The sequence below is a fragment of the Athene cunicularia genome (genome assembly GCF_003259725.1).
Source record: "Athene cunicularia isolate RWA chromosome 10 unlocalized genomic scaffold, athCun1 chr10_part1, whole genome shotgun sequence".
Classification (NCBI taxonomy): Eukaryota; Metazoa; Chordata; class Aves; order Strigiformes; family Strigidae; genus Athene; species Athene cunicularia.
This window is the reverse complement of record NW_020799112.1, coordinates 22,723,759-22,738,675: the sequence shown is the minus strand read 5'-3', so window position 1 is coordinate 22,738,675 and position 14,917 is coordinate 22,723,759. Positions and strand designations below refer to the sequence as shown.

Here is a 14,917-nt window from a genome sequence, read left to right as displayed (position 1 = left end):
CAAATTCTGCTTTAGCATCCATAATTTGTGTATCTTGGTGTACTTGGGGAGAAAGGGAGAAGAAAGGGGCAAACTGGGGCAAACGTACTTCAAATTTGATGCTGCATTCAAGTATATTGAGGGGGAAGAGGAGGTCTAAAAAGGAAGAAGTGCAGGGAGAAAAGGAGGTTGTCCAAGGTACCTGTTCCCCAAATGATGGGAAGAAGCTGGCCAGAAGACAGTCAGTGTCTCCTGGATGCAGAAATGTCTTGCTATGAGTCTATGACAGAATTGTAGATCATTTAGTTTGGAAAATACCGAGTCCAGTGGTTACCCCAGCACTGCCAAGTGCACCACTAAACCATGTCACTAAGCAGCACAGCTACACATCTTTTAAATACCTCCAGGGTTGGTGACTGCACCCCTTCCCTGGGCAGCCTGTTCCAGCGCTTGCCAAGCCTTCCTGTGCAGAAGTATCTCCTCAGAGCCAGCCTGACCCTGCCCTGGGCAGCTTGAGGCCATTCCCTCAGGGCCTGGCGCTGGGGCCTTGGCTCCAGAGACTCATCCCCCCTCTCTGCCCCCCCCTGGCAGGGAGTTGCCGAGGGCCAGGAGGTCTCCCCTCAGCCTCCTCTTCTCCAGACTGAACCCCCCCAGTTCCCCCAGCCGCTCCCCAGCAGACCTGTGCTCCAGACCCTGCCCCAGCTCCGTCGCCCTTCTCTGGCCACGCTCGAGTCATTCAGTGGCCTTTTTGGGGTGAGGGGCCCAAAACTGAAGCCACTCAGTGAGGGGTGGCCTCACCAGTGCCGAGCACAAGGGGGGCAATCACTTCCCCAGTCCTGCTGGCCACACTATTTCTGATAGAAGCCAGGATGCTGTTGGCCGCCTTAGCCACACTGCCGACACTGAGCCAGCTGACCAGCACCCCCAGGTCCCTTTCCAGCCACTCTGCCCCAAGCCTGTAGCGTCGCATGGGGTCATTGTGCCCCAAGTGCAGGACCCAGCACTGAGCCTTGTTGAACCTGATGATGAAGATGTTATAGCGGAGGTTTGGTCCAAAGACAAAGCCTATAATGTACAGAAAGAGCAACGAATCCCTCAAAGCTCAGATCGTGTCTTGCTCTCAAATATGCGTGGAGCTGGTTGTTATCAGATCGGGGTGGGGATGACAGAGGTACTCCAGACTGAAGTCACAGAAGAAGGGGCCTTATCGTCTAAAGGCAGACAGAAAGGAATCTCAGTGGGAGTTTCGGGGCTGATTATATTTAGAGAGTGCTAAACCCAGTCCTTTTCAATTCAGAATGTGACAAACTATTGTATGGAGGGAGCTAAACCCCAGGGATCCAGTCTCTCTTTGATATGTCTGACTCCCACTCGTGGCAGTGGGAGGCTTTATGCATCCCAGGGATACTGCTCTTCACAGTGAGTCAATTTGGTTTTGATTTGAGTCAATAAATTCACTGACCAAGCACCCCTACTAGATATGTGTGGGTATCTCCCTGGTGGGCTCAGAGCTTGCAGAGACCAGCTCAATTATTTAAAATAAATTACTCCTGTGGAATTACCCTGTAATCATGTTTGGAAGTCACCGTACACAAGCCTGAATTACCAGTAAAATGTAGCTACAGTCAAACGCTTAATTTGCACTCACAGTTGTTTTGCAATTACTATATGCCTGTCCATGAATCTTTTACGGCAATTTTAGATTATAATATGCACAGGTTAAATTCTAAGTCACTGGCAACATCAGATTTCAGATTATTCTGTGGAATTACTCTAGTCATTACATCTCCTGTAACCAATTTATATTAGCATCCTGGAATATTGAAAACTTTAATATGAGCTGATTACCCCCCATAAATTAAGTTGAAACAATTGTTTTCATAAAGATATGTGGTCTCTGTTTAAGATAAATATTCTATTATACAGGATGTTGCACTGTTTGGAGGAGGAAAAATACAGATGGGTTAGGTTTCAAAGTTGTCTTTTGTAGCCAAAATAAATTTTTATTGTAGTTCCAGACAGCTTTAGTTTTAATAGGCGTTTAAACTCAAAAAGCTGTGGGTTTTATACTAACTCAGTGCCTACCTTTAAAAGTCTTACCAATAGGAAGTGAAAAGCATTACAGAGATGAAAAAGCAATTCTCTAAGAACCTAAAGCAAGAACAGATGGAACGTTTTAATGCAGAGTTAGTGTAAACTATTCCATATTGTTTCTGATTTCCTGTAACACTGAATTTTTGTAACAGCAAGTCAACATTGTACCATTTTAAACACAATGCTGTGGTATGAGCTGTGCTATAGAGTCTTTGACTTCTCCAAAACACATTTCAATTTCTGATGAAATAATAATGGAAATATTTTGTCTCTCTGGTCTTGTCTGAGGCATGTCAACTGTCCACTCCAGTGATGTGGATGTCCGACAGCCATCAGATATGGGAATGCCACCAGATTAACCTCCATCCCCCCATTTCATCCAGGTGCTAGTTAAGGCAGTTAATACTTTCAGCTGAGCAAGCTGATGATAAAACCTATCAGTACAAAGCAAAGAGCTTCAAGTTTAGATGTCCAAAGCACAGGTTTTTCTCAAGTTTTCACCATGAGGTTCCATCCCTTTGAAGTATATACTTACGGTTATTTCCTGCAAAGTTTTGTTAAAGGCAGAAACTAGGCTGCTCTCCCCACAGCAAATTTAATGCTAATGTTTTCCAAAATTTGTAGAACTGAATCCATAGATCTACTGAGCCAAAAGGCCAAGTTCATGACCTTAGTTCATAAAGCCTGACATAGCTACACCAAAGATCCATCCAGCCAAGCACCTTATCTTGCAACATGACCAGGAACAGATGCTTATAGAAGAGAGAATGTGTGGAGTGAACCTTCCCTTGCTGGAGCCTCACAGCTTCTGGCAATCAGCAATTTCAAGACTTCCTGAGCCCCCGTGTGTACGTGGACAATAGTATCTAACAGCAGCCAATGGCCTTGTCATCCTTGCTTTAGTCCTGTACTTCTTGAAACTCCTGACTATGGTGAGGCCTCAAGCCCATGCCTCTGCAATGATAACACATGAACGACTTCTAATTTGTGATGCTGGTCCAAGTTTGCACTCTCTATTTCTTTCCTGTTTCTTAGATTCTCTAGTGCTTTGAAAATTGTTTTTAAGTACTACTGTTTACTTTTCACACCCCCCTCCCAAAGAATATGTGAAAAATCATGAAGAGCTTTTTCTGTGGTACCATCACTGTGTGATTCCACTTCTCTCCCTCTTCCCTTCTGACCCTCCTTTTATGGGTTAGCTCATGCACATTAAAAGAGTAGTCTGCCAGCATTTTCATCCCTTAGCCTGCCTGCTTCTTATGAAACACCCTCCCCTGGATCACCTCCTCTCCCAGTCCCCTACTGCATGGCTCTCAAAACTCTTCCCTCTGCAGCTCCCTAGGAGGGGTTCTGCAGATACCCAGCAGCTATGAATTTCACTTTGACAACTGTCACGCTGAAAGAAAGAAAACCATACTGAGTATGAAAGCAAGCCTAAAAATATTGTGCCTTCTTAGATTCCAGCAGCTTTCTTGGCTTCTCTGCTTGCTTTGGTTCATACACTTCAGCAGCTTGTTTGGTATGGGCATTTTAACAAAAGTGTTTATTTTTACTGTGTTGTTTTTAGTGAACCAGGGCTAATCCATGATCCTCCTTAATGATGGCAATCTCCTCTCAGGCTTCACTGACACGTTTTTTCCTCATCTTCCAGAATCAGATTAAACTGCCAAAACCAATCTTTCTTCCAGCCAATCTGACCATGTCAACACTTGCTCCTATCCCTTTCCCAGCTTCTCTTGAAAGCCCATAATCAATTTAAATAGCTCATGATGTCTTACTGTATTTCTCCTTGATCTTTCACTCTCAGGACACCTTGGGAGTGGTTCTGTAAAGCTCAGCTATCTCCCACACTATCCCAGTTGTTCACTATACATGCCCTTCCCTTCCACTCTGCCCCTCTCTGCCTCAGCTTCTTCACTGTCCCATGTATTCCTGTCTATTTGAGTTCCTTAAAAAAAATAGTAGCAACAATTTAATTAAAATAAAACTCATTTATATTTTCTGAGTTTAAGAACAGATCCAAACTCAGGATGTCTGGCTTAGCTTACACATGTCTGCTGAGCTCAGAAGTACAGGAGAGGTTATAAAAGTCTCTTCCCCAGATAGATGAACAGCGGACCTTATTTATTTCCAAGACAAGTGCTGATGAGGAGACAAGTTTTAAACATAGCAGAAATGCAGAGAGGTTCTTCATATTACCTTCTTATTTTCTGAGAGAACTTTTGCTAAGTAGCAAGGGTGAGAGTCCTTCAAATAGCAGAGGAAAGCAGCCATCAGAAGCTGCTTTACTCGACATTTGCCTCTATTTCCACTCAGATCTGCGCATTCAGTTCCAGGCTTTGCAAATACAGCCATTTGGACTCCTGAGAGCTCTCTGGCCGTGTGTGTGTGTGTGTGTGTCTGTGTGTGTCTGTGTCTGTGTGTGTCTGTGTGTGCTCCATTTGAATGGGAACTGTGTACCTGTGAGTTCCTGGTGCACATGGAACAGTTGGGCGCAGTATGCGCTAGGTTTCAGATTAGAGATGATTATGGAAGGCAAGAAGTTACACATTTGAAAATATGTGCATTTAAAGCACTGGCTGGATTAAAAATTGTATTTTACTTGCTGCAAAAATTTAATGAGTTCTAATAACTTCTGTTCAAAGCAAAATGTGTTACCTCCAAATTGGACTGGCTTAGAACTCTCTCCAGTTGTTAAACGCTCGAGATAACAATTACAGATAGCACAAAAAACATTTGAAGCCCTGGCCAACAAGAAATGTATCCTAAGTGGCTGGTTTCCACTTTGTTCAAACTATGACCCATTAAAATGCAGACAGATTAAAGATAGGATTCAGGTCTGTGTTCATGCAGTTCTGTAGAGTAACCCAAATAAATATCCAACAAATTGGTTTGGATGCCTGTGTAAACAAAAGGTCTATAAACAACTGCAATAAACGCCAGCAAAAGAGTCTGCATTTTGCTTGGCAGAATGTTTTCTTTATGCACTTAGATTAACAAACCATGATCTCATCATTAGTCAACAAGATACTAGAGAGACCATCAAAGCAAACTACAGGAGAGTCAAGATTGATTCATGCCAAACAAATGTTTGTAGCTAACAGCTGTATTACCACTGATTCTAATTTACTCAGCAGGATTCTCCTTTCATTTCGGAAGTGAGATGAATGTCACAATGCATGATGTAGACAGAATGTCTGCCTACTGCACGAACAATGACTTGTGTCAGCTCTCCTGGATCACACAATCTCTTGCAGGTTTGGGGTATCACAAAGAATTACACCCTGGCATTTTCTACTTTAGCATCAAGAATCCTAAAGGTGATTTGACCTGTTCTGAGGAGTCTGCTAGTCCACCATGCTACACACATGCCCTGTTCAATACAGGGGGGACTTAGGAAGGCAACATTACCATTCCTTCCTGCTTCTGCTGAATCTTTTTGATCGTATCTTGGACAGCTTGTGCCTCCTGAATGGAAAGTAGCTGTTTCCCTTTCCCTTCCTTGGTGTTTTTGGTAGAATTTAGGGAGCTGTCCTTGGACAACTGTTGTGCCTCTTTGCCTATAAAAGATACATTCCAGAAGGATTCACCTTCTTAAAACTGAAACAAATAGGGTGGTGTATCAGCCCTGTCAAAGTTAACAAGAGTTTAGCCACAGGCTTCCACAGGGCCAGGATTTAACCCAAGGAACAAATGAGTCATTTAGCGTTTAGGATTCTCTCCAGGAATTTCTGTTTGGGATTGCCTTTTCCCTTGTGCTGCACCATTCACTCTGCTGCTTTCAGGGCAGCTCCTCACACAGGGCATTGCACTATCAAATAAAGCTGCTCTTCGTCATGTCAGTATTTCAAAGTGCACTTGGTTTTGCTGGAGGCACACCCTGAACATGCCATACAGTCCTAAAACGTTTCTCCGAAAGATTCTGCATACAATCTGGAATTTTAAAAAAATCAGACGGACTAAGTAAGCAGCAGGATGGATTTGAAGGTTTTACCAAAACACAGACATCCAATGCCCCAATAGCTAGAGAGAGAAAACTGCAATTCCAAAAAAGATAGAAAATTTCTGCCTGATCACACCATCTCCCTGAACCTTAATCAATCTCTTGTAACTTAAAACACTTAGTGTTCTCCAGATACTCTCTCAATATCCCGAGAAAGGTATAGATAGCAAAGCTGGGCAGCCCCGTTACTTAAGGAGTTTGCCTAAGGAACTGAAGATGTGTGTCTCCTCTGTCAATTTTTTGCACTGTTCATGGAATCTTTTCATCTATGTAGCTCCCTGTGCAGTCTTCCCTTCACAGTCTTTTGGCAGTGTGCAAGAAAATGACCCTCTGTTCAGCTAAAGTGCTGTTCCCCTGCATTCAGGTGTTCCCTAACGACTTAACCTGTCTGTGATCAAAGAAAGGTTCAGAGCAGAGGAGAAGCCAGACACTGGCAGAGCTGTAGAGGAGGTATCACAAACCGTGGAGGTTTGCTTTTGACTCATGAGCCTTCCGGTGCTTTACCAGTAACAGGCAAACCCACCTGTACCATTCAGAAACATTGATTTCTGCCTGAAACCAGAAAATTAAGAGAAGATGAAAGGCAAGAGACTTTTCTGAATTTCTGCACAAAGTATTTAAAATGTGTCTGCATAAGCCTTCGCTTGAAAGAGATACTAAACTTCCTAACACAGACGGCATAAATAAGCAACAGTCAAATGTTTTCTATCATGATACACTCTCAACTGAGCCTAACGTCAGACAGTTCACAGTCCAGAAGCAAACCCTTCCAGGACTATTTTTCAAATAGCTTTTTTAGACCTGGGTGCCACAAAATGCTTCTTTAATCTTTGTTGTTGTTGTTGTTCTGAATAACAAATTGTTTTCTTTGAGATGGGCCAAATTATATTTGCCTCACCCTCCACGCAGCTTACAGGGTTCTGGTACTTCACGAGCTATCCAGGGATACTCCTGATATCAATCTTGAAGCCTATTCAAAACAAGGATGGGGAGTCAGGGCTTTCTCTGCCAACATTCCTGCTGAATAATTGCACAGCTCCATTATCTGTGGGGGAGTCCTCTCTTCCAGTGTTCCCTCGCAAGGCTGTACTGCCTGTTGGGAGCTCACAGATAGAGCTGGGAGACACCACAGGAAGCCTGTACTGAAAGACCAGACAGAGTGCAGCACTATCACTTATCCCTTTCATGCTGTCTTGCTCCATAAAGAGAGGGTCAGTCACAAAAGCTGCCTTTGTCCCTAGATAATCACAGTACTGGTGCCTTCCCTAAGACTTTTCTCAACCTGTAAGTGCATAGGGCACAACAGGAGCACAGTCCACAAAAAATGCTGAGCAGCATGAGCCCCACCATCCTGATGTCACCCTGCTTTCTAACAGGAAGGACACAGTGAAGCTGTCTGTCAAGTTTGTACTTGGAAACCTGACAGCAACCTCCCTGTACTAACAGTACTCTGGACCATACTTTTCCAAATTAACACCATTGTCTCCAAGCCCTTTGGACTTTAATATTTGCCACATACATAATATTTGGCCTTGCATATTTGCCACTCACTTGTTTGCACAGAATCCTTTGAAAATCTTTACTCACATGGACAAAAGAGTTCTGACATTAGAGCATGGAAGGTGGAGAGATGGTGGGCTGGACACGCTGCTCTGGCCTCCTTGGTCTGTTCTGCTCTTAGTCAGTTTTTGAGGGGAGGTAGGTGGTTGTTGTTGTTCGAGAGAGGGAGGTTCAAGGCTGTGAGGGTGTGAATGGCATTGGCTGGCACTAGCTGTAAACCCAGCACCCTCACTGCTTTCCAGTGTACATTTTCAGCACAGTTTGAGAGACTGGAATTTCCAGATGACGTGCTCAATCTATGTGGTGGGGGTGGAGGGCAGAAAGGGTCCTTCTTTTTCATGTTCCCTTCTGGCTGTCAGTCAAACACAGCAATAAAATCAGCTCCAATTAAGGGGATATGTGAGGAATTTAATGATAATGTCAACACTCCGTTCCATCAATACTGGGCTAAAGAAAAGAAGCTAATTTTAAGGGTGTTTTTTTTTAAAGAAATAACCTCAGTCACACTCGACTGTAGTATCACCAGATAAACAGTTAATCACAAAGGTACATAAAGTGGTTGACAATTCCTCCATTATCCTGTGGGGGTTTTGCTTTGTTTTTTCTGTGGGGGCCCTGGTTTCTGTTTCATTTGCGTTCTGATTACTCCAGTGCTGACTTAACTTTCACCAGCAGACTGCCTTCAGTTCTCTAAGAGGCTTAGCTTCTCATCCATTAACCCCTTACTGCAGGGACTCTCACTCACCTGACCCAAGAAACAGAAAGCAGCTAGAGAGACCAGAGCACTGTGTGGAGACAGCTCTGGACTCACTCCCGTCTCACTTCATGTCTGACTTTCTGTGTGACCTTAAAACATGTCCCGGTTAAAAGAAAGCACTTACCAAGGTTCTCAGCTTCTCAATATTCAATGGACACTCCCAGTCCTGTGTTTTACCATCGAGGGACCTAAATCTATCTGTGATTACATCCTTAGCAGCAAGGGAGGCATGGTTACACTGCAACAGTATAAAATCTGATCCAGTTTGGATTCATTGATCCAGGGAGGGGAGGATTTCCAGGGAGCACAACTGCCTCTCCCAACTGTACTGATGTGGAAACGCATCAAATACGGAGCTGTTGGATTGCTACTCCATTTAACCTGCTGTCATGTTCCATGGCAAGATCTGCAATTTGTGGCTCTCCAGCTGACCCCACAATTTACAGAGACATTTTGAAGGTGCTTTTGACCTCCTCAACCCATACGGTGATTATCTGTGGTGCAGCTGAGGGTCGGGTCTGGGATGCTGCTTTTCTAACTTCTTGCTCTACTTAGTATTCTGCTCTGCGCTGTTAATCCTGCAGAAAAGGCTGATCATTTCATCAGAATTTGACATATTCTCGATCTCGATTTCATGGTCAAATTACTGTAACCTTTGGGCACTGAAAACTGTATTTTGAGAACAAATGCCCTCCTACAGACTGGCTGGTTAGCAGTTTAGTAACTATAAGTAGTAAGAGTGAAATAAATTCTAAAAGCAGTTATCATCCAGGGTAACTAACACCTGGGCTATATAAAGAAGTATGACAGCAGTTATTAATAATTCATACTAATAAGCTTAATACATACTTAGATATCAGATTTTTTCACTAAAAATTATATATACCTAAACCTCTTAATAATAGTTTACCCTGTGAACGTGCCACTAGTTTGGATGGAAGCAATTCTAGTTACACCAATTTTGGATTTTTAATTCAGCCCTGGTAAAGCACCCTAAAGGAAAGCCTCAAGCTGTTTTAGCATAGATACAAACAGGTGAGGGGTACAAACGTTTTGTGCTGTGCCTTATCCCCTCTCAATTTCTAGGAAAAAAACCTGAAAAGCTGTCCACTGCTGATGAGAATCTCTTTGGATTGAAGAACCTGCTGGATTATTTAGAGCTCTGTTCCAGTGATAGCCGACTTTGGCTGCTAAAGTGAACGCTATGACTGCATTCCCTCTACAATGTGTCTCCATTTCCTTTCAGGTTGGGAAGCTGATCCAAGAAGCAGCTGGAAGGAGTAATTTGAAGAGAGTTACACTGGAGCTGGGTGGGAAAAGCCCAAACATTATTTTTGCAGATGCTGATTGTAAGTCAGCACTTCCATATTTTTCTTAAAAACATGTTTGTATGGTGTCTTTTTCTTTTTCTTTTTTTTTCTTCTCCATTTTAGGGCATATCTTTCATACAAAGTGAAATGGATCAATATAGCTGCATCTAATCATGCTTAATCGTAACAGAAGCAGCCCAAGATGTGGTATTTTTTTATAAAAAGAACCCACAGATTCACAGACAAGAAGAAAACAGGAAAAAAGTTATAACCAAGCATATAGAGACAGTGTGATTCATGGTCATGTTCCCATACACATTTGTCATCCTAAACTCTTCAGCAAGGTGGTTTAGTGCTTTAAATCTGGAAATTTTGTGATTTTTTTGCTTCACAGCAATTATAAAAAGGGAGGGCTTATACTTGAGTTTCTGATCTAGTCAGTGCAGTATTCCCTTATTAAACTGGTTTGATAGTAGCTGTAAATTGTAATTATTCCATTTTAAAATTTTTCACAATTGAAGAATTGTGTACTGAAATATCCTCATTGCCACTGTCAGCAGGGAGCTGAAGATTTTGGCAGCTGGATGATACTGTGCAGCTGAGATTTTTGGCACCTGAGAAGATACAGGACAGCCATTTAGGATAGGGTAAAAACACAAACTGGAAGTTTCTGCTTAAATGATCAGCAGTGAAATAGTTAAAAATGTTGATATCTGAATTGTCAGCAGGAGGTTTTGACGTTAACACCCCATTAAGATGAATGGGACAGTTCACACCTTGCTTTGAGCTATTGTTTCAGGCTCTGTGCAGGCACAGTGTACCCTGTGCATTTTCTGAGAACTTTGCAAGCCAAATAAATAGACATATAAGGATTTTGTCTTTTAATTTAAAAAGGGAAAGTGAACAGAAGAACGATTCTGAATAGCATGAATTACAAGAGTTGTTTACAATCTGATATTCCTTTTCAAAACTTATCAGTGTCTGAAAGACTAGGGACAGCTTGAGAACTTTGAGCAGCTTTTCTACATGGAAATGTTTTATCGAGTTGAGGGTCTAAATTACAGCCCCAGCCATCCTGGTGAACTAAAAAGGCTGCTGTCAGCTGGAGCTAGATGCAGATGTTACAGCCTTCCACCCCAGTTACTCTCTCCAGCTCCCACCAGCAATCCCACTCAGACTGGATGCCCTGAGCACTCCTAGCAGAGCAGCAGATGCTGGGGCAGGACAAACGCTCCTAGCTGCCACACAGAGCTGTGCTTTACCTGTGACCTGATGCATCTGCCAAGTAAAGTTGAGGACCTGGGGAGAAGTTGCAGGCACAGGGGAATAACAGGGCAGAGAGTAGAGCAGAGTCTTCACCAGGACTGTCTGTTACACAGTGTATCATACTGAAGCTCTCTGGTCTTCCCATAACTACAGCCACCAGCACTTGATGGAGATAGAGACTTCAGAGCTCTGATTATTTAAGCACAGCAATTTGTTCACTATTCCAAAGCATCTCTTGATTACATTTGAAGAACAATGTGTGCCAAAAGAAAGCATGACAAAGCTGTTGAAAGTTTGTGCACCTAAACACCAGAAAATTGTTAAAGCCCCTCACAGTGAAAAACTGTGTTAGCAATAGAGGCAGAAACATCACTTGATCAGTTCTATCCACTAGTGTTTTCAATCTCCAGTGGAGCTGCCTGGGAGAATTTGAATATGGTCCAGAGAACACCCTATATCATTTTTTTTCAAGACCACGCTGAGGGCAGAATAAGACATTTCTATTAGATGGAGTTGTCTAGAAAGTGCTGAACATAAAGTGCTGTTGCTTTGTTTATTCCATAAAAGATTAAGCAATATTCCAAAGTGCTACAGCTGATAACAGAGGTATTACAGTGCTGTAGGGCATCACTGTTTAAGGATTAATTCAATATTCTTGTCTAGTCAGCCCTTACATCCAGTGGGAGAATTTAGCTCTGAATGTCTAAACATGGCTGGATCCTCTCTCCTGCTTGGATGGTGGATGTGTTAGTTGTACCTCCAAGGAAGTTAGAGTAGAAATCAAGGTTTGATTGTTCTATACTTGACCTACATTTTTAAAGCCTTACTCAGTCACCTGTCTAGGCCAAGAAGATGTTTCTCTCTTGCAGAAAAATAATCTGGCTTTTTGGGAAGGACAGGTCTTGTCATTATCAAAGTCAGATTCTCTCAAGTACTGGTTGGCTGTAATTCTCACATATGCAGTATTAAACCAAGTGCAAACGTGGGATCACAGACAGATTTTCCCCTCCTCTACTGACCCCAGTCAGGCAGAATTCTATAATGTGGGAGCACAATCCACCTCCTAGGGTCTCTTAAGAGTTTTAGTTGAAATATTACACAGCATAGAAGACACGGGTGAAGTTGTTCTTGCATACTCTATTCCTACAGACTGCTAAAGCACTGTCTTGATTTAATTTTTGCAGTGGGATATTAAGCAATATTTTGTGACTATTGGCATGAGATGGAATATGGAATGTATTACCCTTCGTTACCTAGACAATGCCTGAAGTGCCAAGTGGTCCCTTGCAGTCCAGTGTTTCTGAAAGAGAAAGTTGGTCCTAATAACCCTCTAGTGTATCTGTGTCCAGGGTGGAATAGAGGGAAAAACTCAACTTTAGACATGTTTAAAAACTATGTATTTTCAAAATTAAATTAATAATCTTCATTTATGACCCCACACAACCATAGGATGGTTTGATTTGGTATGTGCTTTGGGTTTTTAACCAAATCCTAGTCCTGCTTTGAAGTTCTGGGCCTGTGGCACCGATGTAATGGACGTGACACTGGTGCAACAGCAGATGTGTCTATGATGTGTCAGAGCAACACATGCTGTCTTGATTTTTTAGTGGACTATGCTGTGGAACAAGCTCACCAAGGGGTCTTCTTCAATCAAGGTCAATGCTGCACTGCAGGCTCACGGATTTATGTGGAAGAATCAATCTATGAAGAGTTTGTTAGAAGAAGTGTAGAACGTGCGAAGAGGAGAGTTGTGGGGAGTCCTTTTGACCCAACTACAGAACAAGGACCACAGGTAAAGGAATTTTGGCTCCACAGTCCAGGAGGTGCCTGGAAGCATTTAAACTCTACTAGGACAGAGGTCAGTCGGTGCATACTCACTCACACAGTCCAGAAGCTGACATGATAAACGTTTTAAAGATTAAAGTTCTAAAGGAGTAGATAATCTGTGCAGCTCAGGGGTGTTTCTTGTTAAGTAAAAACTCTCATTTTAAATGTCAGTAAGTTTGCTTCCCAGCTTTAACAGCAAGATCCTGATCTTCAGCCCCCCAAGATAGAGCTGTAAACTGTGAGAAGCTCTCAAAATTCTCTGTGGGCACTTATTTTTCAAGAATTGTCTGCAACCATAACTGTGCTTGTCAACCACTAGAGAGACAGGAATTCTAAACAAAAGATGGTCACAATTAGAAATAGGTCTTTAGAAAATGTTCTTAACCAGCTGGGCTTGTACCATTTTCAGGAAGTTAACCTTAGACAAAAAATAATGATCTGCTTTGGTTATAAACCAGACTTCTTAGTAAGAATGTGGGGTGAGCCACGGACATAGGGGGACACATCCTTAAGAAGACTGAGCCCTGTGTTCCTGTCAGCAGCTATTTGTAGGTCTTTGCATCTCCAGCTCAGGGAGTAGCTGAATATAAGCAAGAGTCTACTCACCGGGACATGACTTGCCTAAAAAAACGATTTTGACTTGATTGTCAAGTGCACAGTTTGCAAGTCAAATGGTTTCTTCTCTCTTTCAGATTGATAAAAACCAATACAACAAGATCTTGGAACTAATTCAGAGCGGCATTACTGAAGGAGCAAAACTTGAATGTGGGGGTAAAGGGCTGGGAAGGAAGGGCTTCTTCATCGAACCCACAGTGTTTTCCAATGTAACGGATGATATGCGGATCGCCAAGGAGGAGGTATTCACACCCAGGGGCATTTTACAGTGTCCTGATTTTAAATCATGTCCTAACCATGATTTTTTGTTTTGTTTTGTTTACTCCCTGAGACAAAAGCTTTAGAGTGAAAATCACCACTACATTTAAGGAAAAAAAAAAAAAAAAGCAAAATCTTTTCAGAACTCCTTATACACAGAGCAACTGATGACATCAGTTGGGTTATGAAGCTCAGTTTTTGTCATTGACTGTAAAGTCTCAGACATGAAAGAAAAGATAAGGGAAGAATGGGTGAGTTCCACTGAGGCAGCTGCTTTGGGAAATTCATGCCGTTTTATAGACAGCTATCTATCACTATTAAACGTTGCTGTGGGAATTTCTGAAGAGTGCAACAGGAGACAGAAGACAATTAAAAAAGAAGAATAAAATGCCTCTGAGCAGGCTGGTTTATTAATTAATGATTAATCTTTGTTGCAGATTTTTGGGCCTGTTCAAGAAATACTGAGATTTAAAACCATGGATGAAGTTATAGAGAGAGCCAACAATTCTGATTTTGGGCTGGTAGCTGCTGTCTTTACAAATGACATAAACAAGGCCCTGACAGTCTCTTCGGCAATGCAGGCTGGGACGGTCTGGTAAGGCAGAAGTTATCACACTCCTGCATTTGGAGATAAAGTGTTTGACTCACTATCATGGCACCTCAGTTTTGCACCCTCTGTCTGAAAAAATGTTTATCTAGCCCATCCTAGTCGTGACTGGCTAACCAAGATGTGGAACAGCTGTAGGAGCTGTGCCTGCTCCCTGCGGGTGAACGCCACTGGGCCTGGGAAGCGCCTTGCCCGTTAGCGTGGCAGCCACACCATTGTTATCAATAATGTGAATATTGGCACTTCTGAAAACAAACAGGGTATGACTGATCCTTTCTGTGGAGCAGAATCCTCTGAGGTTTCTGCTTAAAGGCACAAAGAATCATGTACTTTCTACAACATTAAGGAATTAAGGGGACCCATCTTCTCTCTAGTCCTTAGGAACAGGTAATGCCACTTCTAGTTTTGTAATTTAGTATGTCAAGCCTGGCTAAACTAAAGATCCACAACAAATCAGGGAGAAAAAGGACAAATTCAAATCTAATAGCTCTGTGTTATGAACTGGCACTGAGGTTTGTAAGCCGATTAACAAACAGCTCATTAACAAAGCTGTGCCCTTCTCCAGGCCTCACAGGCCAAATCCCATTCTCTTTAGGAGCAGAAGGTTGGTTTTGTGGCATAAATCCCTCATTTCTTTTCAA

General features: G+C 42.5%; 1 protein-coding gene and 1 long non-coding RNA gene across 5 annotated transcripts in view; one reads left to right on the top strand and one right to left on the bottom strand.

Annotated features, from left to right (window-relative positions):
* Window positions 1-14,917, bottom strand: part of LOC113484206 — a 130,655-nt gene that overhangs the window by 33,162 nt on the left and 82,576 nt on the right. The gene's annotated exons all lie outside the window — the stretch shown is intronic.
* ALDH1A2 (aldehyde dehydrogenase 1 family member A2) overlaps window positions 1-14,917 on the top strand; it is a 57,128-nt gene that overhangs the window by 35,172 nt on the left and 7,039 nt on the right. Inside the window, exons 8-11 of one of the 2 annotated variants that reach the window (XM_026856451.1) lie at window positions 9,640-9,742; window positions 12,625-12,761; window positions 13,489-13,653; window positions 14,107-14,264. In XM_026856451.1, coding sequence (XP_026712252.1) covers window positions 9,640-9,742; window positions 12,625-12,761; window positions 13,489-13,653; window positions 14,107-14,264 — 563 coding nt within the window. Of the gene's footprint in view, window positions 1-9,639; window positions 9,743-12,576; window positions 12,762-13,488; window positions 13,654-14,106; window positions 14,265-14,917 lie in introns of both variants that reach the window. The other variant, XM_026856450.1, reaches the window with a different exon arrangement.